We start from the raw sequence: 25,770 nt of genomic DNA on the forward strand, positions 1-25,770 counted from the left end.
TTTGGATGTCCATCGTGATTGTCGGACTCGTCGGCACAGTCTACACATCCATTGTGAGTAATCAGTACAGTGCTGTGTGGAGATTCCAACTTTCTTTCAGTATTGATTAACCAGAATTCACTTAAATTTGTATTAAATATATTTCCGGAAACTTCAAATTCCTTATTGTCATTCTGTTTTAAATCTTGACATAATCGATCATTGCTTCCAGCTTCTGAGCCTATCAATATTGCTTTTGTCTTGTCTACATTAATGTTTAAGCGAGACATTATGTAGAATGTAGTAATTCTATAGCCGCATATAAGCTTTCATCTTCACCATTTCAAAATAGATCAGTTTCATCAGCATACTGCTATTCTTTATGAACAATAGTCCCTTCAATTTTATTATTTCAAATCATACATCCTAGGATTTCAGCGACTAGGAGGAAAACATATGGCGACAATGGGTTCCCTTGTTGACAGCCTCTTTCATTTGTAAATAAAGTCTGATAGATGTCCATTTTGTTTCAAGTTTGATGCGGTATCGTAAGTTAGTAAATTTATCCACCTTATCATTTCAGGTCCAAATCCATAGTTTTGTAAACTTTTTTTTTATAAATTGAAATGCCTTTTCAAAATCTATGAACAGAAGTAATTCTTGTTTAGTTTGTTTTTATTTAAAGGTGTCATATAACAATCTTGTGTTTTTTAAAATTACAGTTAACATAAGCGTCATCATCAAGCAAAGACAAAAGTGTGTCTGTTTTTACGTATTGACATCAACTATTCAACATCATCATCATCATCATAATAATAATAATAATGCCATTAGATTGCTCTGTTTCCTCACCACCCCGAGGTATGATCAAAGCCTACATTTTCATCAATCTGATCAGTGCACACTCGATGTTCACTCTCACCTCCCAGGGGTATGCTCAAAGCCTACATTTTTATCAATCTGATCAGTGCACACTCGATGGTCACTCTCACCTCCCTGGGGTATGCTCAAAGCCTACATCTTTATCAATCTGATCAGTGCTCACTCGATGTTCACTCTCACCTCCCAGGGGTATGCTCAAAGCCTACATTTTTATCAATCTGATCAGTGCACACTCGATGTTCACTCTCACCTCCCTGGGGTATGCTCAAAGCCTACATTTTCATCAATCTGATCAGTGCTCACTCGATGTTCATTCTCACCATCCTGAGGTATGCTGAAAGCCTACATTTTCATCAATCTGATCAGTGCACACTCGATGTTCATTCTCACCACCCAGGGGTATGCTCAAAGCCTACATCTTTATCAATCTGATCAGTGCACACTCGATGTTCATTCTCAGCTCCCTGGGGAGTACAACACATGCTGCCACGAGGCTCTAGAAGGTTGACAGTCACATCATCTCATTTCACGTTAACCCATTCAATGCTGGGTGAACAGAGGCATATTTGACAGTCACTTGCCCAAGGAGACACATGCTACATGTGCTCCAGTGTGGGGCAGGATCCAAGCCCTAGAAACAGGATAGTGTTCTGAAAATACAACAAGACATTCTATATCTACTTCCATCAGCTTTTAATGACAACAGTAACTATACAGTGAGCGAATCCGTTCCTATGTACTATACAAACACCATATAAACTGCCAACAGAGTCAATAAATAGCAAGGTATACTGAACATAATCTCAGACTAACATCAGAATACACAAGACATTGTCATACACAGTAGTCGTCCAAACACTGTTAATAAGTAAATCACTGTTAGTCATGATTGAAGTTTCCATTGTTGTCAATATTAATTCCATCATCACTGGATAAATGCTGTGTAACAAGATGATTCTGTCAGAGATAAAAAGAAAGTTACAAAGTAATTCGTTTGTGCATTGAAATCAAGAATATATTCACAGTCACATGAATGTGACAACCCACTGGCTGTAGCGATTCACTCAGTCACAATGTACACCCTGAAAGTCAAGTCACCACACACTACATGATAATGAAATCAGGAACTCAACATTACGACGAACCATATTTTTCAACAGGTATCGAACAAACACATTCTTAGTCCACTAATAACAGCTTGTGAACTTTGGGTCACATACCGAAAAACAGTATTTCCCAATTCATCGTCATACCAAATAAAATGTGAATATGCTTTCAACCAATTGAAATGTCTCCTATAATAAACATGTAAGGTTCTTGAAGCTACATGACCATAGGTACACATTTGTATCAAGGCAATATCGTGACACAGCATATCTTAATGCACTGAAGCTGCAGCGAATCGCCACAGCCGTAAACACTACAGCTAACTGTTTCTAAGATGTGCAAATCTCTCAAAGTTCTCACACCAATAACATCCACGCTCAACCACACAGTTAGTATTTAGTATAACCTGTTTGAGATCAGTCTTTGTAAATGTTCACCTGTATTATAGTGCAGGAGTACATGCAAACTTGAAGGTGATCAAAGTGTTATCGTGGTGTGCACTGTGTATATAAATATCAATGGTACCCATTACACAGAATATATATCTGGGTAACTTCTAAAGTAACAATTACTTGTCTAGGAAAGAAGACCCAAGTAGCATGAATCTTGGTACTAAATTAAAATAATATGCCTCTTTTTTGTTAATGCACCCTACTATTGTTATAGTGTTCAAAGACATATATATAACTGAAGCCTCAGTTTTTTAGTTCATCCTACATGCTCCAAATGTACATTTTTGAAAAGAGTAGCAACTATTGGTTAATTTGAAAAAGTTTCCAGGCTGAGGTCCACATAAATTGTCCAATTGTAACCTTGAGTGGAGGAGGGATTCACATGAAAATCAAACAGACATGGATGTTTTGTTTTGTTTGTTTGTTGCTTAACGCCTCACTCAGCAATATATGTGACGGCGATCTGTAAATAATTGAGTCTGGACAAGACAATGCAGTGATTGACATCATGAGCATCGATCCACACAATAGGCATACGATGACATGCATCAACCAAGTCACCCGATCGTGTTAGTCTCCTGTTACAACAAGCACAGACACAGATGTACACTAATATTTCAATACAATGTAAGCAGATGTTGTGGGACAAGGGTCATGTGTGTCCCTTGTTATTTTCAAAATAGTGTGAGGGGCATCAAACCCCATTTTAACCCACCCTACCAAATTACGACATTTTGACATTTCCTACTGCCTCATCTACAGGTTTCATTGCTGCCCAACTCCAGTAGTAGTGTGCCTGGTGCATCTACAAGCATCATTGAAACACCTCACCCATACCCAGAGCCAGTTGTTGACACTGACAGTCCCTCACAGTATATTGCACATGGAATTGGAGCATTAAGTGTGATGTCTCTGAAGACATCTTTAGTTAGATGTTAATGAAATAGATGTGACTGTATGTTTTAATGTCCAACAAATGCTATGCCTTACATATAATGAACATATAAATGCTTACTAAAATTTTCAACCATCCAAACTTTGCATAAAAATATCCTTGCATGAACATGATCAACAAAAATGGATCAGAATTGTCCTAAAATTTGATAAAGTAATTACGGTAATTTATCTCCATCAGTGTCTTTCTTAATGTTTATACGTATCTGTAAATGAATATAATTAAAAATAAATAATAATATTAAATGCAGAAATTGATATAATTACCAATAAATTATCATACAAAATGCAATCATTAATCCTCAACTGAGAAGAAATGTGAAATGATATATAGAAACAATAACAAAACTGGAGCAGAGACTAACATCTACTTTCATCCACTGGTTAAATGAAATATAAGTGTACGAAAACGGGACGATTTGAACTGGACACAATCGGATACATTTTCAAACTGCTGTACTGACATTGATCATCACTACAGGCTGGGAATTACATCAACAACATCAGTCATAGAGATCCTCAGCATATTGATGGTGTTCAGGATTTCCTATAGACTGAGAATGCATACCTAAAACAAGCTGAACAAGTAGCTCTGGTCCCTGGAGATTGTTTCGATATTTGGCAGCCACTTATGATGTAGACTTGTTCATTGCAAATTATGCAAAGCCATGGAAGCCATCTTATACACAACAGGATAAACACTGCACTATCCTGGGGACTGTGTGTACACAGAGGAAGAAGTGGAGAGCACTATCCTGGGGACTGTGTGTACACAGAGGAAGGGGAGACCACTCTCCTGGGGACTGTGTGTACACAGAGGAAGGGGAGGGCACTCTCCTGGGGACTGTGTGTACACAGAGGAAGGGGAGAGCACTCTCCTGGGGACTGTGTGTACACAGAGGAAGGGGAGAGCACTCTCCTGGGGACTGTGTGTACACAGAGGAAGGGGAGAGCACTCTCCTGGGACAATGTGTACACAGAGGAAGGGGAGAGCACTCTCCTGGGGACTGCGTACACAGAGGAAGGGGAGAGCACTCTCCTGGGACAATGTGTACACAGAGGAAGGGGAGAGCACTCTCCTGGGGACAATGTCTACACCGAGGAAGGGGAGAGCACTCTCCTGGGGACTGCATACACCACAGAGGAAGGGGAGAAGAGTCCCCTGGGGGTTGCATACACTACAGAGGAAGGGGAGAGCACTCTCCTGGGACTGTACATACAGAGAAAGGGGAGAGGACCCCTCTGGAGCCTGTGTACACAGAGGAAGGGGAGAGCACTCTCCTTGGGACTGCATACACCACAGAGGAAGGAGAGAAGAGTACCCTGGGGACTGGTACACCACAGAGGAAGGGATGTGTTGGAAAGACAGAGATGCTGGTACCAGTCCAAGTCTGATTGCCTAATATAACTAAGGGCAAGAAACAATTCAGATTTTTCAGTTAGTGGTCCTAAAAATACATACGTATCACTATCTGGGCAGTAAATTATTTGGGTTAAGTTGCATTTAATCCAGTCTGACCATCTAGGACACCAGAACAGTCTGTCTATCTGTAAGACCAGAACAGTTTGACTAGCTGGAACACCAGAACAGTTTGACCACCTGGAACACCAGAACAGTCTGTCTACCTGTAAGACCACAACAGTCTGACTAGCTGGAACACCAGAACAGTCTGACCACCTGGAACACAAGAACAGTCTGACCACCTGGAACACAAGAACAGTCTGACCATCTGGAACACAAGAACAGTCTGTCTACCTGTAAGACCACAACAGTGTGACTAGCTGGAACACCAGAACAGTCTGACAGTACTAGGAACTGACAACTGGGCATCTTTGAAGGCTGTATGTGTGTATCAATCATTAAGGAGGATAACAAGATGCTTGAAGCATGGAAGCAGTAATGAAAGGAAATACAAATCTTTGACAAGTAGAAACCATGCATATAGATCATACTGTGCCAAGATACCAAACAAAATGTCATTGTGGAATCTCCTTCAAACATCAGAATAAGGAAGACAGTGGTTAGTCTGAAATCAACGATGCATTTACAAAACCAGCCTCTACAAGTCCTCCTGGTAAACAAATAATAACGTCCATCTGAAGTCACAAAACAAATTGAAATATAACAAATATTTGAAAAGATGAATTTTGGCGAGAGGAAGCTAGCACATTGGTAATGCTTGTTGTTTGTTTCTGTATTTGTTGTTTAACACCCCACTCAGAAAACTTCCAGCTATATGACTGCGGTCTGTAAATAATCTAGTCTGGACCAGACAATCCAGTGATTAACATCATGAGCATCGCTCTACACGTTTGGTATACGATGACATCATTGGTAATGCAGAGATAGATCTAGGTAGCAACAAAGGGAGGAGTCCCCTACTACAAAACTGTACACAGGAAAACAAACAGTGAATGTCTGCCATTTTTTGTGCCTGGACCGTGACAATATTGTCATAAATAAGATCATAACAACCTCTCTCATAGGCAGCTTTGATAACGTTCTTTGCCTCAACGTTAATGCCCGATGTGTTTTTCATGTATCCTTGGAGACTGTTTCACAGATCACAGATCACAGGTCACGCAAAACAAAAATGAAACGAGTGGCAGTCCATATATGTGAGCAAATAATCTACCATGACAAATACAATTCTGCGGAAATGTGCAGTGAAGTTGCATGAATCCCATGAGAGCACACTTAGATTTATTAACGTCTGCAGTGGTATCCTATGTCTCACTACATGAAACGTGGGATGCCACTCCCACCATGTCGAAGAAAGTAGAAGTGCTTTACAATCACATCTCTGCTCTGATGACCATTCATCAGGATTCTAGTACTTACATGGCAGTAATGGAGTTACGATAAATCCAATGTGCCAGGCCAAGTTTCTAGAGCCTGACCATTTCAATGTAAAATAACATAAAGGTTGTCATTTGCATTGCTGTGCATTGCCTACATCAAGACACAACAAGAATGGTTAATCTCAAAGGGTCTATAGTCAAGTGAGTTTGTCTATCATTACTTAAATTAACAAAGATCATAGTCAGAGATACAAGCAATTAAAGTGTGACTATGCTCCAGTCTGGGGGACATTTCCTAATTCCAGTCACTGGTCTCATAGAGACACTATGTATTCAGTAAATAGAGAATAACCTAGAAGCAAAGGAGGATTGCAGATTATCAAGTGAATTAGTTTTTAAAGTTCCAAATCTTGACAACTTTCAACAATAAGATAATGTTAAACAGATAATGTAAAACATTTAATTCTGAGAAATGCAGAAAAATGGGGGTTTTCCTAATCTGAAGTTGAGACATGAGCTCAGATACTTTTTTGTTACATCAAATTATTTGTAACAAAGGTTTTTTTATGTCACGCTGCTATGGAACGATCGTTATAATGGTCAATGAAATATACAGAAACTAACTCTGCACATACCTGCTCCCTTATTGGTAACATAATAAGTGAATCTACATTATAAAATCTGAGGTAGCGTACAAAATGGTGTTTCGGGGATGTGCTTCCTGTAATTACGTAAAGTAGTAAGTCATACTTTTCAGAGTTACCATGGTTACAAAGATATCATTTTATGATATCTGACATAATTCTTGTATATTAATTAAAGTCACTATATTATCTATACTTGTGACTATATTGTGAAATTGATTCCCACACAAGTTGATCAACTAATACAATAAATGTACAGAGCTGAAGCAGACAATGCTGATCGGAAACACCGATGTAAAATATACACTCTTCTTGTCCCAAATGTTCACAGTTTTTGTGCATAGACACAAACTCACACACACAGAAGTCATGAGCCATGGGCCCTGTAGCTCACCCGACACAACCTTCTTTTATACTTGATTGTCACTGGGAGTGCCCAAATTGGTAAAAATGGTAAAGAGACGAAAAATAATCTGGTCCAATTTGAAAGAATTTCAAGAAACTTTTGACGACTGACACAACACATAATAACAAGTGTCTTGTGTAGATATAGCAAATGAATGCACACTGTTGTACTGTGGATTCCGAAGTACAGATAATTAAAGTGGCATTAGCTAAGACTTCTGAACAGATAATAAATGCTTCTTTAATAAATATTACTTACATATTATACTTATGATTTCTTACACATGACCAAATTGTGGTTCTATCTGAAGAGATTTTACATATCTTTCTATGATCATAAGGACAGTGCGCATATCCTTAAATTATTGCACATAGCAGCTGACAAACACATGCAACATGTTGATTCATAAACAAACAAGCCACAAAATAGAGTTCATGTTGACAATACAGCAGGTCTTATTATGCACGTGATGCTCAGAGGCCATGTGTGTGACACCCTGTCTCACAGCGAGGCTACAGGGAGTGAGCCAATGTTCATGTCCGACATAATACTTAACAACATGACACACGGTCGTGCACAGGAAGCAGCGGAAGTCTACATCGTCTATCACAGATTCTCGGCCATATCAGGTACCTGAAACCTGCACTCCATCCATGGAAGCATGCCAATCCTATGCATCCATCCATGGAAGCATGCCAATCCTATGCATCCATCCATGGAAGCATTCCAATCCTATGCATCCATCCATGGAAGCATTCCAATCCTATGCATCGCTTCTAAAGACACCTGAACAGAAATCTCTAAGAGTTTCAACAAAGGGGACGACTTTGTTCGACTATAAAGGTCCTTGGTCCAAGGGAGACTACTCTCTGAGTGTCTCAAGGAGTTCAATATAATGTCCAAGCCTCTCTTTGACCTGGTAATGGTCACACAGTCCGATAATTCTCAAATTGCTGGCATTGTAACACTCCACAATACGGATGTTCTGATACGCCTTCACTGCATTCTTCAGTGTGTCCATCGAGGCACTCTCAGCTGGGGAGGTAAATATTCTGGTTAGTGAAGGGCCGCATAATCCTCACTGAACAGGTTACACGAAGTGAAAATACATCTTATTTATCTTATACAAAGATTTACAAGTATTATAACATTTTACTCATAAAGAATCTTCATCTCAGGATCTCTTTAACAGAGACCATTTTGAATAGTTCTTGAAATTCATAAATGTTTTCTTTACTTCAGTTAAATACGATTAAGTCAACAGGATTCTTTTTCTCTCAGGGGTCAAATGGCACGGCTGAGTAGGTATGTGTCCATTTGTCTCACATCATTATAATCGATGTTCTGTCAACACCATATCAACAATCAATGCTCATGGGTTTCACCTAAGTGGTAAACGTCTACAATTTGCATGACAACGGGCTGTACGACCACATGAAGTGGGCCTGCCATGACCACACCTGATCTCACAAACCTCACCTTCACATCAACACTTACCATACAATGAGGAGTTCTTTGCGACTCGATCTTGAGCATGTGCCAGCAGCATCCTCATGAAGTCATCCTCTGAGAGGGCAGGAGAAAAATGGAATGAATTAGCTCGTAGCCTCATTATAAGTGGAATTTACTGTCATTATTATTTACTGTTATTAGCTGAGCTTACTTGACCAAACAGAATCGTACAATAGTAGCTAAAGTCGCAGACAGTACACACATCTGATACCAATGCTCTACCTACTGGACACACCAGTCAATAATATGATTCCCAAGCCCTCAGCGTAAGATAACAGGCAATCTACTGTCCTCAAAAGGCATGCTTATAGTTTGCTTGGGACCTATCTAATCCAGGTTCCCATGGATGGACTGTAAGCAAGTAAATGTGATGCATCAGTCATCATTACTTCCATCTAAAGCAGACATACCAGTCCAGGAACAATAGTGATCATCAACCCAAAGAATGCCAGGAGATAGCAGTGAAAACTACAGACTGGCTGAACGACACATTCTGTCCAGTACAACACAGAGCTGGTCTTTCCTTGAGACACTCTACCAGCAGCCAACTTGATCATCTCCAACAACATGACTGATGATCCAATCTGTGCCAGGGGCAGTATAAACATGAATCTTGGAAAGAGTTCCACGCAAACAGCTGTCCGGGATGAGTGAGTCAGTATAGTTTTATGCTGCTTTTAGCAATATTGCAGCAATATCACGGCGAGGGACACCAGAAATGGGCTTCACACATTGTACCCATGTCGGGAATCGACCCCAGGTCTTCAGCATGACTAGCGAGCGCTTTAAACACGAGTCTACCCGACCGGCCCCCGTCCGGGATGATGTGGGTCTTTGGCGTGGCTATTGAGCGCTTTAAACACGAGTCTACCCAACCGCCCCCCGTCCGGGATGATGTGGGTCTTCGGCTTGGCTAGCGAGCGCTTTAAACACGAGTCTACCCGACCGCCCCCCCGTCCGGGATGATGTAGGTCTTCTGCCTGGCTAGCGAGTGCTTTAAACACGAGTCTACCCGACCGCCCCCCACCCGGGATGATGTGGGTCTTCGGCGTGGCTAGCGAGCGCTTTAAACACAAGTCTACCCGAACGCCCCCCGTTCGGGATGATGTGGGTCTTTTGCGTGGCTAGCGAGCGCTTTAAACACGAGTCTACCCAACCGCCCCCCGTCCGGGATGATGTGGGTCTTCGGCGTGGCTAGCGAGCGCTTTAAACACGAGTCTACCCAACCGCCCCCCGTCTGGGATGATGTGGGTCTTCGGCGTGACTAGCGAGCGCTTTAAACACGAGTCTACCCAACCGCCCCCCGTCTGGGATGATGTGGGTCTTCAGCGTGACTAGCGAGCGCTTTAAACACGAGGGTACCCAACCGCCCCCCGTCCGGGATGATGTGGGTCTTTCGGCGTGACTAGCGAGCGCTTTAAACACGAGGCTACCCAATCGCCCCCCACCCGGGATGATGTAAGGGATCTCACCTGGCATCTCGGTCTCCAGACTCCCTGAGATCCTGTAGGCTGTGACCAGGTATGTCTCGAGGATGGGGGCCAGGATCCGGTGATAGAATTGCAGCTTATCGCACACAGTCTGCTGTTCAATGTTCAGCTGAAACAGTGAAGGACAACTAGAGCTGCTAGCATAAAGCACTTCCCTTCTTGTTGCATATATATACTCGAACATCAAATGTTTCTATTTGAATTAAAAGAATGAGTGTTAATGAGATTGTTAACTTTTAGTGTTTTCAATTGAGAGGTTCAATCATTGACTAAATACCCTGAAAATGTCATTCAAAATCAAACCTGCATCCTACCAAGATTACAATTAAAAGAACTATATACTAACTACAGTCAAGTCCTGGTACTTGACATGGCTGGTTGCATACGATTATGTCGGATTAACGAGTATGTACGAAATTAAGTAGTATCAACATTCGTGATCGAAAATTGAACAACTATATGATAGATAACACTTTGTAATAAAAAAATGAAATATGATGCTTAACACAAAACTACTGTTACGGGTTGTATGACTGATTCTAAAATACTTTAAAAAGCATATAGTCTGAAATAGAAGTCGCCAGTTGAAATCTAGTGCCGCAAAGCTCAAGAAAGGTGCTTTCTTAGTGGCTAATGTCAACTTCCTGCTTGTCATTTCATTGGTTGGTCAAAGTTCGCCAAAGTTGGTTTTGACGTGACCTGTAATGAGATGTCCTCAGTGGTTGCGAGAATTTAATCTGCTCTTAATGAGATTGAGGTAATCTAAGCATGTGATTAATCCTGTTTTGTTTATTTAAAGCATTAACTGTTTATTGTTAAGCAAGTTTATCTCTGCTGCCCTCTGACGTCAAAACACAGCGCTGTGTACTTGTGGGCAGATGATCACGCACCACACTGATTACTGTGTCGGATTAATGAGACTGATTGAAGATTTAAATAATTTGTTGCAAATTAGTCGTTTTAGAGTTGGAGCGCAAGACAAGTCGGATTAACGGGTCTAAATAGCACTGATTTAATCGGTTCCCATCATTAGTGTCAGAAAAAGCCTATTGTTGAATTAACGAGTGTCGGATTAACAAGACTTGACTGTAGTTGTTGAACACTTTCGAGGTTAAGGCGCTATCATCTGTTATACATCCTCTTTGTTGAAACTATAGCTTTTAAATCCCTCTTAAAAGACATTTATTTTTGTCATCAACACTATTTTCAAGGGAGACTACTGGTGTTAGTCAATCAAATGTAGAAAATGGCAAAACGAAATCACTGGTTAAATGTAAGGTCAGCTAATAAAGCTAATAAAGTGGTCTCCTTTCTTGAACTTGTCCTGTTTCTGGGATTGCGATTGTGGCAACATGTAAATAATGTGACTAGATATCGTGTACTGACTTTGAGAGGCTTTTCCTCCACAAAAGTATCATCAGTATCATCATCTTCCTCATCGGCCCAGGACAGCTGTGCTGAGAGACGGTTGGCCCACTGACGATCAAATGTAGTGTACAGATTGTCATACTGAAACAAACAGATACTGAGCGATCAGGATAGGCGGATACTGAACAATCAGGGAGGGTGGATACTGAACAATCAGGGTGGATGGATACTGAACAATCAGGGAGGGTGGATACTGAACAATCAGGGAGGGTGGATACTGAACAATCAGGGAGGGTGGATACTGAACAATCAGGGAGGGTGGATACTGAACAATCAGAGAGGGTGGATACTGAACAATCAGAGAGGGTGGATACTGAACAATCAGGGAGGGTGGATACTGAACAATCAGGGAGGGTGGATACTGAACAATCAGAGAGGGTGGATACTGAACAATCAGGGAGGGTGGATACTGAACAATCAGGGAGGGTGGATACTGAACAATCAGGGAGGGTGGATACTGAACAATCAGGGAGGGTGGATACTGAACAATCAGAGGGTGGATACTGAACAATCAGGGAGGGTGGATACTGAACAATCAGAGAGGGTGGATACTGAACAATCAGGGAGGGTGGATACTGAACAATCAGAGAGGGTGGATACTGAACAATCAGGGAGGGTGGATACAGAACAACAAGGGTGGGTGGATACTGGCAATACAAAGTCAGTTGCAGAAAATCAAAGCCACATTTTCTATCTGATATCACAGCAGTCAGTATTTGAGGAAGGTTTTATATCAGATGGTCATAGGGACAGCAGAATAGACACTACCCAGCATCCCCATGGCGTGTGATACATGTATATACAACCTAAGACAAAACACCCACACTTCTTATTAAACATAAGACACACCAAAGATGGAAATACAATGGCATGTCAAAGAAAGAAAAATTGCAATACATGTCTCCTGGTAAAATCAGTTCAACAAATTAAACATACATAGTTCAATCTATGACTTTAGCCACAAGTTTGAAGCCCAAAACTAGTAAAATTCTGTTCTGTCTGGTAAACTCAGCATAGTCTATATGATAACACTAAAATCTATGAAACATGACGTTAAAAGCCATAATCGTTATAAGCCATAATCGGGCTAGTAGTCTTAAAAGTTTAGGTCATAGACTGACAGTGTCTACTTCAGTCATACTTATGTTCAACGTTGTTCGTTTGTTTTAAACGCCGCACTCAGAAATATTCCAGCTATATGACAGCGGTCTGTAAATAATCAAGTCTGGACCAGACAATCCTGTGATTGACATCATGAGTATTGATCCACGCAATTGGGATACAATGTTAATCACTGGATTGTCTGGTCCAGACTCAATTATTTACAGACTGCCTTCATATAGCTGGAATATTGCTAAGTGTGGTGTTAAACAACAAAGCCTCAATCAGCAGTATTCCAGCTATATGACAGCGGTCTATAAATAATCGAGTCTTGACCAGACAATCCAGGGATAATAGACATCATGACATGCATCAACCAAGCCAGTGAGCTTGACCATCCAATCCCATTAGTCGCCTCTTACGACCAGCATAGTCACCTTTCACGGCAAACATGGGTTGCTGAAGACCTATTCCACCCCGGATCTTCACGGGTCTCATACCTATATGACTGCCATTTTGCCATTTTGTTACTGAAAAGCATGGCAACACTGTTACAGTGCAACACAACATAAGGCAACACTTACAGTGCAACACAACATATGGCAACACTGTTTCAGTGCAACACAACATATGGCAACACTGTTACAGTGCAACACAACATATGGCAACACTGTTACAGTGCAACACAACATATGGCAACACTGTTTCAGTGCAACACAACATATGGCAACACTGTTTCAGTGCAACACAACATATGGCAACACTGTTTCAGTGCAACACAACATATGGCAACACTGTTTCAGTGCAACACAACATATGGCAACACTGTTACAGTGCAACACAACATATGGCAACACTCATCCTACTTTTGTGAGACAATGACAAGTCCATACCTCTGATTCCTCCTCTGCAAGAATCTCCAGTGAGATGAACTGTTCTACCATATCAGATAAGGCCTCATTCAGTCTCCCACAAGGCTGAAATAGTACAGCCCAAAACAGTGTCAATGTCAATTTATGTGATTTATACGCTTATGAACATGTGACAGGCTTCTCGTCCAATGCAAAAATCTACATAAAGTGTATACTTCTCACTAAAAAGTAATATATATATAAAACACTCACTGGGACAAAAATAAACTCTTCCTGAAGCAGTTTGCAAAGTTCCTCAGCAACACCGATCACTCTTTCTCTGCATACTCTGACTGGTCCATTCTCCTGCAGAGGGGTGTTTGTCGGTGAAAACTTACCAACATACATCAAGGCATTAGCTGCAACAGAAACAGACAGAATGCTGCAGCAGACCAGCTTCCTGGGGTCAACGTTGACAACAGTCAAGGAGTTCGGTTTAACACAGTTTTTGTTTTTTTGTTTATTGCTTAACGCCTCACTCAGCAATATTCCAGCTATATGACGGCGGTCTGTAAATAATCGAGTCTGGACCAGACAATCCTGTTATTGATTTCATGAGCATCGATCCATGCAATTGGGATCGATGACATGCATCAACCAAGTCAACGAGCCTGATCACCTGATCCCGTTAGTCGCCTCTTACGACGAGCATAGTCGCCTTTTATGGCAAGCTGGTTTAACACAGAAACGAGCAATACCGGTATTTCAGTTCTTTAACCACATCCACAGCAAGTCAACATAATTTGGGAGGAAAACAAACTAATTATGTTAACACTTCGAAAACCACAAGGGTGGGCATGTCGCTTTAAAAGAGATTCCACAGTGGTTGGCATGTCGCTTTAAAAGAGATTCCACACACATGCAATTCAGGTAAAGTAGTGTGATACACACTTAAATGGAGGAATTATTGGCTCATGATTCTTGATATTCCTCGAATAATGCTAAAATTGGCAATACTGAGTTACAGGGGTCCGGAAAATTTTGTAGAATTTTCCTATTCGGAATATTCTATAAGTAATACGTTACCACTGTTATACCGAGGCTGTTGTCTCCCACAACTGCTGCTATAGCGAAATCTACCACAGAGATCTCAATTACCTCATGCAGCACGTGCGTAGCCACCTAGCTGCCATGTGACACCCTTCACTCTTGTCTCCTGCGAGAGCAAGTGCTCGGGGGACGGACGGGCGGGCAGCAGCCCAGTGGTAACGTATTACTTATAGAATATTCCGAATAGGAAAATTCTACAAATTACATTAAGTAATACGTTACCACTGTTATACCGAGGCTGACTACCACAGTAGGCGGTGGGGAGCACCTACAACCCGAATCCTGACTGCTAGCGTTCCTTCCGACCAGCGGAAGTAAACACCAAGGCGGAAGCACTCGATGCGCATGCACCTAGCTAGGCGTTACCCTATAGGAATACCAAAGCACTGTCAAGCGCATACCGTAAGGCTCAATCGTCATTGCCAAAACGATTGGTGACTCCAAACGGCCCCACTGGATAGGTATTTCATCGCCGCAGCGGATGAGAACACTGTATCCGCGTTAGCTTAATCTTAGATCAGGTTAAACAGTCGAAAAGAGGGAAATTAATTTCATTCAGACCGTATATCCCAGAGCAAGCCTACTTAAAGTATGCATTAGGCGCGTGACCTAATTCCAGTATTTGTAAGCATGCATCACAAGGTTGGGATACACGACAGACAATTAAAGACATAATTGTCAAAATACAAATAAGGACAAAGCACACAAAAAGCCGCCCTCACCTGTGGTGTGAGTGCGCTGGTTTGCGGGACCCCAACTCCTGTACCCACGGCAGTGGGAACATTGGAGTAGACCCAGATTGACCACCGTGCAAGGTCAGACGCCTGAGGAGTTCGGAATTGCGCTGGGCACACCCCTTAGGTGCCCGCTTGCGCCGCGATCCGCGGGCCAAGACGGTGCACACTCTCCACGACGGCATCAGCGACCTGTTTGAGGTAATGATTGGCAAAAACCGAGTCAGAACGCCAGTAACAACCTCGTAATATTCTGCGAACAGAGATATTCGAGTGTAGGGCAAATGTTGCCGCTAGCGCCCTGATCTCGTGCGGGTTTGACCCCGCTACCGGTAACCCCCGAGACCGGTACGCCAGATTGATGACAGAACGAAGCCACAACGCAATCGAGTTGCGAGGTATGTCAACCGTGCGATTAGGGTTACACGATATGAACAGACGGTCACGCCCTTGTCTACGTTCATTCGAAGCCTTAAGATAATACTTAAGGGCCCTAACCGGACACAGCGCTCTGTCCTCAGTATCAGCAGGATGTAAGATTTCTTTGAGTGATCTTACAGTGAATTCTCTCTCGGTTTGCCCGACTCTCTGATTCTTGGCGACGAAGCCCATGAGCAGGCCCAGGCGGACCGCTCCTTCGTCACCCCTATCGAATCGTACCTTGGCGACATCGAGTGCATGAATTTCGGATACACGTGCTGCCGTGGCAAAGGAGAGGAGAAATGCTGTTTTCCAAGTCACATGCCGGAACGAAGCGCTATGCAAGGGTTCATACGGAGCTTCCGTAAGTGATTGCAACACTAGCCAAAGATCCCAGGCCGGTGCCCGAAGGCGGCCCTTCTTAAGATCGTGCTGTTTGAAACCCTTGATAATACCCCCTATCACCGGCTCTTTGGAGAGACTGGTACCCATAGCAACGTCCCGTACCGTAGCAACGGACGAGACATAGTTGGCAATGGAACCCCCGGAGAGTTTCCGGGTCTCTCGCAAGTGAGACATGAAACGAGCAATATCCTGCACAGATACCTTATCTGGCGAATGAATGTGATGTTTACAACACCACTTCGTGAAAATAACCCAACGTGCATTATACACCTTCTGGGTAGAATCACGATGCATACTAACGTATGCCCGAGACGCCCGGCGAGAAAAAACTTTACTCCTCAGACGCTCGGTGACAACATCCACGCGTGCAGATTGAACTGCCCTGCGTTTGGATGAAGCTGACGGGTGTGAGGGTGGATCAAGAGATCCGGTCTCACAGGCAGTGGAAGTGGCGACTGCGTGACCTGGGTCAGCAAGTCGGGGTACCACGATCTGTTCGGCCACATGGGCGCGATCAGTAACATTCGACAGCGAACTCCTCGGAGCCGGCTTAGAATGTGTGGTATCAACGCTGTCGGCGGGTAAGCATAAGCGACCAAGCCCGTCCAGTCTAACGTGAGAGCATCGTGATCGATGGCCCTCGGGACCGGGACTGGTGATACAAACAACGGGAGTTGATTGTTGAACCGCGTTGCGAACAGGTCGACCATCGGACGACCCAAACGTTCGCACAGCCACTGAAACACTACTGGGTTCAGCATCCACTCTGTGGGGCTCGGATCCTGAGGCCTCGATAGAGCATCGGCCAGTACGTTCCGCACACCTGGGATGTGACGGGCGCGTATCTGGCACGGGACACTGTCCACCAGAGCGTAAAACTCGAACGTGAGATCGAGTAGCGAGTGACTGTGGGTTCCCCCCAGTTTGTTCACATAGGACACTACCGTCGTGTTGTCGGTCGCCAGCATGAGCCGGGCGTCGACGAGACGATGCTTCCAGTGATTGACTGCGTTGATCACTGCCTTGAACTCGAGACAAGTGATGTGAAGACCTAGTTCGTCTAAGCACCACAGCCCCGAGCTCACCTCCCCCTCTAGATGGGCGCCCCAGCCCACTAGAGAGGCGTCTGTATACAGGGTCAACGTGGCCCGGTAGGGCCGCATAGAGACTCCTGATAAGACAATGTAAGGGACCGTCCACCACACCAGATGCGGTCGGAGCCGATCCGGGAGGGCGACGGTCGCACTGTTCACCTCCGTTGCTAACAACTGGATTAAAAACCGTTGCAGCGGGCGGAGTTGGAGACGACCCCGTGCGGTGCAGTCCTGGGCTGATACAAGTAGCCCTAACAGCTGTTCCCAAAAGTGAACAGTCTGTTGCACCGCTAAGACTTTGGCAATCATCGCCTGAATTTTGTGCCACCGGTCTGGGGGGACAAAGAGGCGATGGGACACCGTGTTGAACCGACCTCCGATGAACAGCAAGTTCTGAGAAGGGGTTAACTCGCTCTTGGGGAGATTGATAATCCACCCAAATTGCTCCAAGAGCCGACGTGCGAAATCGAGATGGCGTGACAGGGTGTCCGTCATTCGATTTGCTACTAGCGAGTCGTCCAGGTACGCGAAGTACCGGACACCCCTCCTGTGGAGGAACCCCACTATGGGGGTGGTTAACCGGGTGAACAGCCAGGGAGCGGACGTGTGAATCATTCTGAGTTCGGCACTGTCCTACTTGGGAACGAGAAATATCCTGGAGTAAAACCCCGGTGTTATTTCTGGTAGAGCTAACTCCCGTACTGCCCCTTCTCCACCAACCTGCCGATGGCATCGGCGAGGATGGGAAGATCGGTTTCCGAATCGAAACCTGCCAACGGGGCAACGGTGAGCGGCGAATTCGCTTTGAGATCAAGCCGATAGCCGTACCGAATCGTGTTGACCACCCACGGGTCGTCGAACACTTGTTCCCAATTCTCCCAGTAAGTCTGGAGTCTGGCTCCCACTGGGGAAGGAGAGGGGGCCCTGACAGGTTGCGACAGGCGCAACTGTCCAGGGCCAAGTGACTCGGGTTCGCCTAAGGGCCAACCGAAGTTGGCGCTGTCGGCATACGAACCCCTCCAATGAGAGTCACCTGGAGGGGCCCTTGCCGTCCGTCGACGACTTGGGCTTCCCCCAGTTCCCCGTCTTCCCGCGAAAGGGCAGCTGATTGCCCATACCGGAGCCCTCAGGGCGGGGCTACTTCCCAGAGGAAGAAGAACCCGACCCCTTAGACCTACCGGCCGCAGCAGCCTGGGGCGCGCTCCGGTTAGGAGCGGCACCCAGGCGCCTATGCAGGGACCCAACAAGAGCAAGTGTGTGCCGAGAGTCCTCGGCAACGTACTCCAGGGAAGCATTTAAACTGAGCAGGCAGTTGTAAATGCGCTGGTCACAGTCCGTGGGAGAACCTTCGACCAGACGGGCCGCTGCAGCCAAGTAAGTGTCTCCGTGAGACATGGAGTGCCGAGCGAGGGCGTCCAGCTGGTGCAAGGTAGCTTGCGTTACCGTAGCAGCCGGTGGGGCACGGACACCCAACCGCTCAACATGGGCCTCCGCGGTAGGACCAGCCTCGGGAAAGGCAAGGTCATGTACCAGGAATAAACCCTTTCTCCACGACGTCGGAGGCAACGGGAGACCCCGACCGGAGGCCGCAGCGAAGGCGTTCTCCAAGGAAGGCTTGAAACCGCGCAGCAAGGTTGATGCGGGGAAAGCCGTGTCGGAAGACTCATCGTATACCTCGGAGGAACCCACAGTCGTGGATTCCCCGCGGTACCGGCCGGGGCATGTCCTCAAAGAGGTCATAAACCATGGCCACGCGGTCCTAAACCGATAGCGGGAGCAACGGTTCGGGGGAAGGACCGGTGACCACGGGAGCCGCCGCCGTACCGGTGGACCCCGCGTCCGACCCCGCGGCCACCGAAGTGGCCGGGGACGGAACAGCCAGCGGCCTATCCTGAGATAAGGCCGCCAGCTTGGAGTCCACAAGTTATGCAAGTAATGCAGCGACAGAATCCCCGGACAGCACACGGGCCGCCAAGAGATCCGCCGCTTTACCGGTGGACCCCGCGTCCGACCCCGCGTCCGACCCCGCGGCCACCGAAGAGGCCGGGGACGGAACAGCCAGCGGCCTATCTTGCGATAAGGCCGCCAGCTTGGAATCCACAAGTTTCGACAACAATGCGGCGACGGAATCCCCAGACAGCCCGAGGGCCGCAAGGGGATCCGCCGCAGCCGAGGAGGTGGTACCCGCACGGGGACCCCGACCGGACGAACCGGCCACCACAGGGGTGGAGACGGACTGTACGTACAGCCGGTACCGCTCAAAATCCGCAGGCCCCAGACCTTCGCACAGGATGCACCGGGTGTCCCCGCAAGGAACCCTGCACCGCGGGCAACGATCGTGGGGATCCCGGGACGACAAAAACTTTCTGCACACCCCATAACTCCGAGGAGCAGGGGTAGAGGGGGGTAGATACTGGGGACATATCCATGTCAGACATTGATTGTTTGCTATAAACAAAGAACAAAACATGGTTACAACGCACGCACCACAATGATTCACAAACGAACATTTTCACAAGAAAATAAACGAGCAATGTGAACATATAACATACACATATAACTTTTATTAAAGAAATAAGTTATGTTAACCCCCAAAACATACAAGAACAGGGGAAACGTAAAACACAACGTGCATACGCGAACCCCGCAAGTATATAGAAAAAAGGGCGGGAAAAAATTTCCGTTTGGCGGGAAAATTATAACCAAGCGTAGCTACCGCAACGCCCCATAAAAGCACAGTTTATTAGAGAATAAACTATAATAAATATCACCAAATCTTCAAGGAACGCTTCAGCAGGAGAAAACACGTCTTGCTAAGCAGACGAAGGAGACAAGAGTGAAGGGTGTCACATGGCAGCTAGGTGGCTACGCACGTGCTGCATGAGGTAATTGAGATCTCTGTGGTAGATTTCGCTATAGCAGCAGTTGTGGGAGACAACAGCCTCGGTATAACAGTGGTAACGTATTACTTAATGTAATTAAAATCCCAATCGGACATTTGCATTTAGGCCACGCCCCCTTCAAATAGCGTATTTTAGTACGACTTTTCACACACATTACAAGTTTACGTATTCATAATATGATGAATTATGAATTGTTTCAATTTAAATTGTTTAATTCAAAGGACAATTAATAACAAATAATATCATTTTAGATTTACATGGAAAACATACGTTTGTTTCTGTTATAATAACGATCTGTTAACGTAGTGAACGGTCTAATTAATATTCATGAGTTATATTCATGAGTCTGCTCAAGTGTACGCGTTGTAACATTTGGATCGAGACTATTATCCCATATTTGGTTATCACGTGACCTCAAGGGAATTTTTTTTTTTAAACTTAAGATTTTTTAGAAACAAGACAGATAATTTAATCACAAATACTAAAATATCGTTGATAGCAATAGTTATTTGAATACTTTTTTCATCTGTACTTATTTATTGACCATAAAAAAAATTGGATATCGATCGTCCTAGAAAGCAAAATGGCGGTCAATCAAGATTCAATATACGACTACCTACTGAAAACAATAAAATCTGCAAATCCTCATTGTATGTCAACCAAGTGAAAGTCGTTAGCCACGACTTACAAAATGATCGTCCAGACTTTGAGGGTTTGGCAGATCCGCTCGACTGATCTGCATCGGTCGACTGGCTGTCGTCACGCTTTCGCTTCTTGTCTGAGGTTACGTATCGTAGCATTGTGAGGATAATGAGGTACATCGATGATGCAAGGTATTAATGTACAGTTGTAAACACCTTTCACTCAAATTAACAAGATGTTCTCAGTAATTAATCCTCGATGAATCAGTGTCAACTCAGTTTATTGTCTATTACAGTGATTGACTGATTGGACTATCATGTAGGTACGATGTATTTACAGCAATCAAAACAAACAAAGCTTGTCAGTGTAGTTAATCTTCATTGTGTTGCAACTGCAGACAGAAGCTGCTCAGTTCTAACTGTTGATCATGTCCGGTCAAAATTTAAGAATGTCCGGACAATACTTTTTAAAATGTCCGGTAAGCAATATTTTAAAACGGACATTTGAGATTCCCAATCGGACATGTCCGGCGCATATGACGGTTTCCGGACCCCTGCTGAGTTATGTCTGAGGTAGTGAATACTGTTTAATGCTGCAAACAGCATCATTCCAGCTGTATGACCAGTCTGTGACTAACCACTAGTCCGAAGCCCTGGTCTAGTAACATTCTCTTCAGTCTGGTAAGCTAATAATGTCCTAATATGTCCACACTAGAATGTACTAAACAGGATGCTGAGAACCAAGTTCGGGCTCGTCGACTCAAACATTTTGGCAAAGAAGGACAACTGATGCCTGTAACTATTCAGGTCATTGGCTGACAGCATGAGCAAAGATGAAACCCATGGCCACAAGTATGGAGTCCTAGAAACCAAATTAGGGTCAGACATGGTTCAACCACATGGCCATAGGTTTCTGGCACACCTACGGAACACCACTCTGCACACATCAGCCCAAGGCAAGGGAGTTAACTGACAGTAAAAAAGTCAAGTCACCACCTTGCCGAACTAGGCTGGAATTATGGAGTCCTATTTTGGCTGGACTAACAAGCCCATGCATAGTCCAATCAAAATTGTGTAATGAAATTGACATCCGGTTCGTAAAAAAAATGGATTTCAAAATGAAAATTTCGTGTGACTGCAGGATTTGCAAAAGATATGTACCGTCAACTGGGCATTGACAGATATTTTCCAAATCTTTTCATGTTTTTAATCAAAGTGCTCAAGTGACTTCATGCACTTCATGAGGAAAGGCCCGTATAATTAAAATATGGATCTTGATCATCGATCAGATCATCTTGACTGGGCGCTACCATTTTGTTTGGAGCAAATGCAAGTGATCTAAGAGGGAATCTGATTGCTCAATAAGAAGGGCATAGAAGGGACATAACTCGTATTAGCCACTGGTGGCGCTATGATCGAGCGCAGAAATTCCAGTCTATTTTGGCAAGGGTGGAAAACTGGACGTTTACAGTCAGTTCACTGCTTTGCCTCGGAAGATGCTCTGACCACCAATCCCCATGTTCCTACTGTTGTACTGACTCCCTGCACTGCCTGCCACAGTTACCTATTACACTCTCCAGGAGGAACGGTGATATCACATTGTTGCCGTAGTAGGTCAATTCAAACACATTGGGCAAGGTCAGGCACGGAATCAGGACTTCTACATCATTCTCATCATGTCTACAACAGAAAATAGATACAATCCTTTAAAAAAATGTGAATTATTTAAATTCACAGTATCTTAATCATTCATGCTCCATTTTAAAGACAATGATGATGTTTTTTCTTCATTATATTGTTAAACATGGTCAAGTGGTGGTACATAGGGCTGAGATTACCAACTACATGACAATAAATGACATATTTATACTAGATCTGTCAAATATGGCACTTAGTTGACAGTAAAATGACTGGTCCCTACTCCCTAGTCAAGTAAAATTTCTTCTGGTCCAGTAAGAACACATCCTGATAATTAATGACAAACTACATTTTCGAGGTAGTAGACTCAAAGTTTTATGGCACAGGCTGTATGTGATAATGCCGGGGAATAATTCACAAACCAACAACACCACGTAAAATTAACATTTTGCTGATTTCAGTGAAGATTCTGTTGGGCTACATTTCATATACTTTTCTTACATTTCATATACTTTTCTTACATTTGTTTTTGTAAAATGACAATGAGTGCCATATAGAACGACCAACTCGAAACTCTGAATTACAGATTATATGAGCCTTGTGACTGATGCTGCAAGTCTCACTAAGGCTCGGGACTTCCACCATTCCTGCTCTCAGGACAGGTAGTCAGTAGTTCTTTGCACCTCGGTGCTCTCTGCACAGTCTCTAAATGTTTTGCAAACCGACAGTATCCCTTACTTCCTGGTGATGAGGTCAGTACCAAGCAGTGCCTCGGCGTACTCTACAACCACGTCAGACTCTCCGCAGAAAGCTACATCTCGGTTACGCATCTTCAGCTCCTGCTTGAGCCAGTTGAAGCTGTGTACCAGCCGGGGCATCGTCACACCCTGCAACACAAACACACTAAAGTCAGCCGGGATATTTAACAAACTGACAACCTGAAAAAACCTTGGCCCTATAATATCTTAAATGCAACAACCATTATAAGTAGTGATGTACATGAGAGCACAGGAGCCAACTTGTAACACTAAGATCTCTTACAGCACTTACCAAACCACCAGTGTCAGTGTCACAATACACCTACCTGTCGAAACTTGATGAGGAAGAGGAATGCCACCATATTGGTACAGGTGAGAGCTGTCGAGTGAACAGCAGCTGCAAGAAGAAACCAGGGTATAATAATTACAAACACTATCATCATACAGCACACATGTACGTATGTGCATATTCTTCATGCTGATTGGTGCATTCACATGACAGTTCACAGAATCCTTCAGTATAAGTGACCTTAATGAATTACCATTCACCATCATCCCAGAAAGTCAAAAAAAATAAATTCTAGACTACAAGATTTCTACTCAAAATGCATATCCAGCATGCCATTCTATACAACATGGAAATAAGACTTGTTTGTTGTTTATCAAATATGAATCACTGAACATAATTTTAATAAAGCAGACTTATTAATATCTAAAACATCATTTCTAACCTTACAAAAAGAACCTACAATAAACTATGTTTATAACGAACATGACCGATATAACAAACTTATTTTTTAGTCCTAGTCATGTGTTGTATATATGCTTATAACAAACTTTGGTTATTACGAACTAAAATTAGTGGTCCCTTTGAGTTCTTTATAACCGTAGTTTACTGTATTTATATCCTGCCAGCATGTCAATAAGATCTGAAATAGGAAGGTATAATAAACTGATCAGAAAGCTGCACTGCGTAAGCTAGCACCACCAGGTCAACAGTGAACAATGAGTCAGGAAGAGAATACTTGTAGTTATACTGCAGCCAGCAATAGCCCAGTTATATCACCTCGGCCTGTGTCCAATCAAGACTGAGCCACGGATGCCATTCATCATCAGCTGAATCATGACAGGGTTCTCAGCCCAGTTCTTCAAAGTAACCTCAGCGCTACCACGTTAGCATGATGAGAGTTTGGAAGCTAGGCTAAAAATAATAATAGTCTTGGTTCTCAGGCTCTGCCCGCATCATCATAAAGTTTGTCGCACATTCCATTTTTAATTCCATTTTTAGAAAAACAAAAAGAATCCAATGGTAGTCAAATACTGCATTCCCGTATTTTCCTCATCAAGGAATACTTTTATGTGGGGAGGCCCTTTCCCAGGTTGATTGTACACAACAGCTTATTTGGTTACATACTAGTTTGAACAAAAAAAATAAAAAATGCCTGCACACAATATATTTTCAAAAGCCATTGCCTGAGAACCAATTCTTTTATTTTTTTTAAGCTTTAGTATAATCCTAGCATTTGAACGTCTGTTGTGACCAGGCTAAGGAGGCCTGTTCTGTCCTGGGCCCTGACGGTGGTCCATGAGGTCAACTCACTGTGTACTATATGGAGTCCCATGCCCTTCACGAGGCACCGGCTGTTGTCCAGGCCGTCAAACTGCAGACTTGCTCGAGAGGAGCTGGAGGTCATGCCGTTGAGGCTGGGGCAGGAGGACTCGGGGGAGTTCTCGCCGGACGACGACGCCATCGGAGACAGCGGCCGGTTCAGCTGAGAAGGGTTACACTGGATGTACTCCTGAAACAAACATGGTGAACATGGGAGAAAACTGGGAATATCTGACAGACTACATAGTTCTCAAAGAAACATTTGAAAATTTACACATATCCCATAGCAATTATCCAAATTTCTCAATAACAGTGTGATTCTGTTCATCGGATTTCAAATTATTCTTAATTTCTACTAAAACACATTTTAATAATAAACTTTGAAAGTTTTATAATGATAACAAATGCATCACTTACGCTAATAAGAACAACAATTCTCAAAACCTTAATTACTTTGATCAACAAATTAACTGGGAACTTATACAATATTTCACTGATATAAATGTCATTCCAAGTTAGTGTCATCTAACTTTGTTTGTTTGTTGTTTAACGCTGCACTCAGCAATATTCCAGCTTTATGATAGCGGTCTGTAAATAATCAAGTCTGGACCAGACAATCCAGTGATTGACATCATGAGCACTGATCCAGGCAATTGGGATACAATATCTATCACTGGATTGTCTGGTCCAGACTCGATTATTTACAGACCGCCGTCATATAGCTGGAATATTGCTAAGTGCGGCATTAAACAAGAAACAAACAAACAAACAAACAAACAAACAAACAATAACATGCATCAACCAAGTCAGCGAGCTTGACCAGCCGATCCTATTAGTCGCATCTTACGAC

General features: G+C 43.7%; 1 protein-coding gene across 1 annotated transcript in view; it reads right to left on the bottom strand.

The window, feature by feature from the left end:
- Window positions 1-1,537: 1,537 nt before the first annotated feature.
- The window catches only part of LOC124124161 (glycerol-3-phosphate acyltransferase 1, mitochondrial-like), a 46,628-nt gene continuing 22,395 nt past the window's right edge, over window positions 1,538-25,770 (bottom strand). The window contains exons 14-23 of the mRNA XM_048381427.1: window positions 24,912-25,110; window positions 23,638-23,708; window positions 23,292-23,440; window positions 22,480-22,595; window positions 13,882-14,027; window positions 13,651-13,734; window positions 11,615-11,737; window positions 10,211-10,337; window positions 8,724-8,792; window positions 1,538-8,261 (exon numbers count right to left, since the gene is read on the bottom strand). Coding sequence (XP_048237384.1) covers window positions 8,089-8,261; window positions 8,724-8,792; window positions 10,211-10,337; window positions 11,615-11,737; window positions 13,651-13,734; window positions 13,882-14,027; window positions 22,480-22,595; window positions 23,292-23,440; window positions 23,638-23,708; window positions 24,912-25,110 — 1,257 coding nt within the window. The 3' untranslated portion in view covers window positions 1,538-8,088. The remainder of the gene's footprint in view (window positions 8,262-8,723; window positions 8,793-10,210; window positions 10,338-11,614; window positions 11,738-13,650; window positions 13,735-13,881; window positions 14,028-22,479; window positions 22,596-23,291; window positions 23,441-23,637; window positions 23,709-24,911; window positions 25,111-25,770) is intronic.

This window comes from Haliotis rufescens, unplaced genomic scaffold (genome assembly GCF_023055435.1).
Source record: "Haliotis rufescens isolate VD_foot unplaced genomic scaffold, xgHalRufe1.0.p SCAF_39, whole genome shotgun sequence".
NCBI classification, from domain to species: Eukaryota; Metazoa; Mollusca; class Gastropoda; order Lepetellida; family Haliotidae; genus Haliotis; species Haliotis rufescens.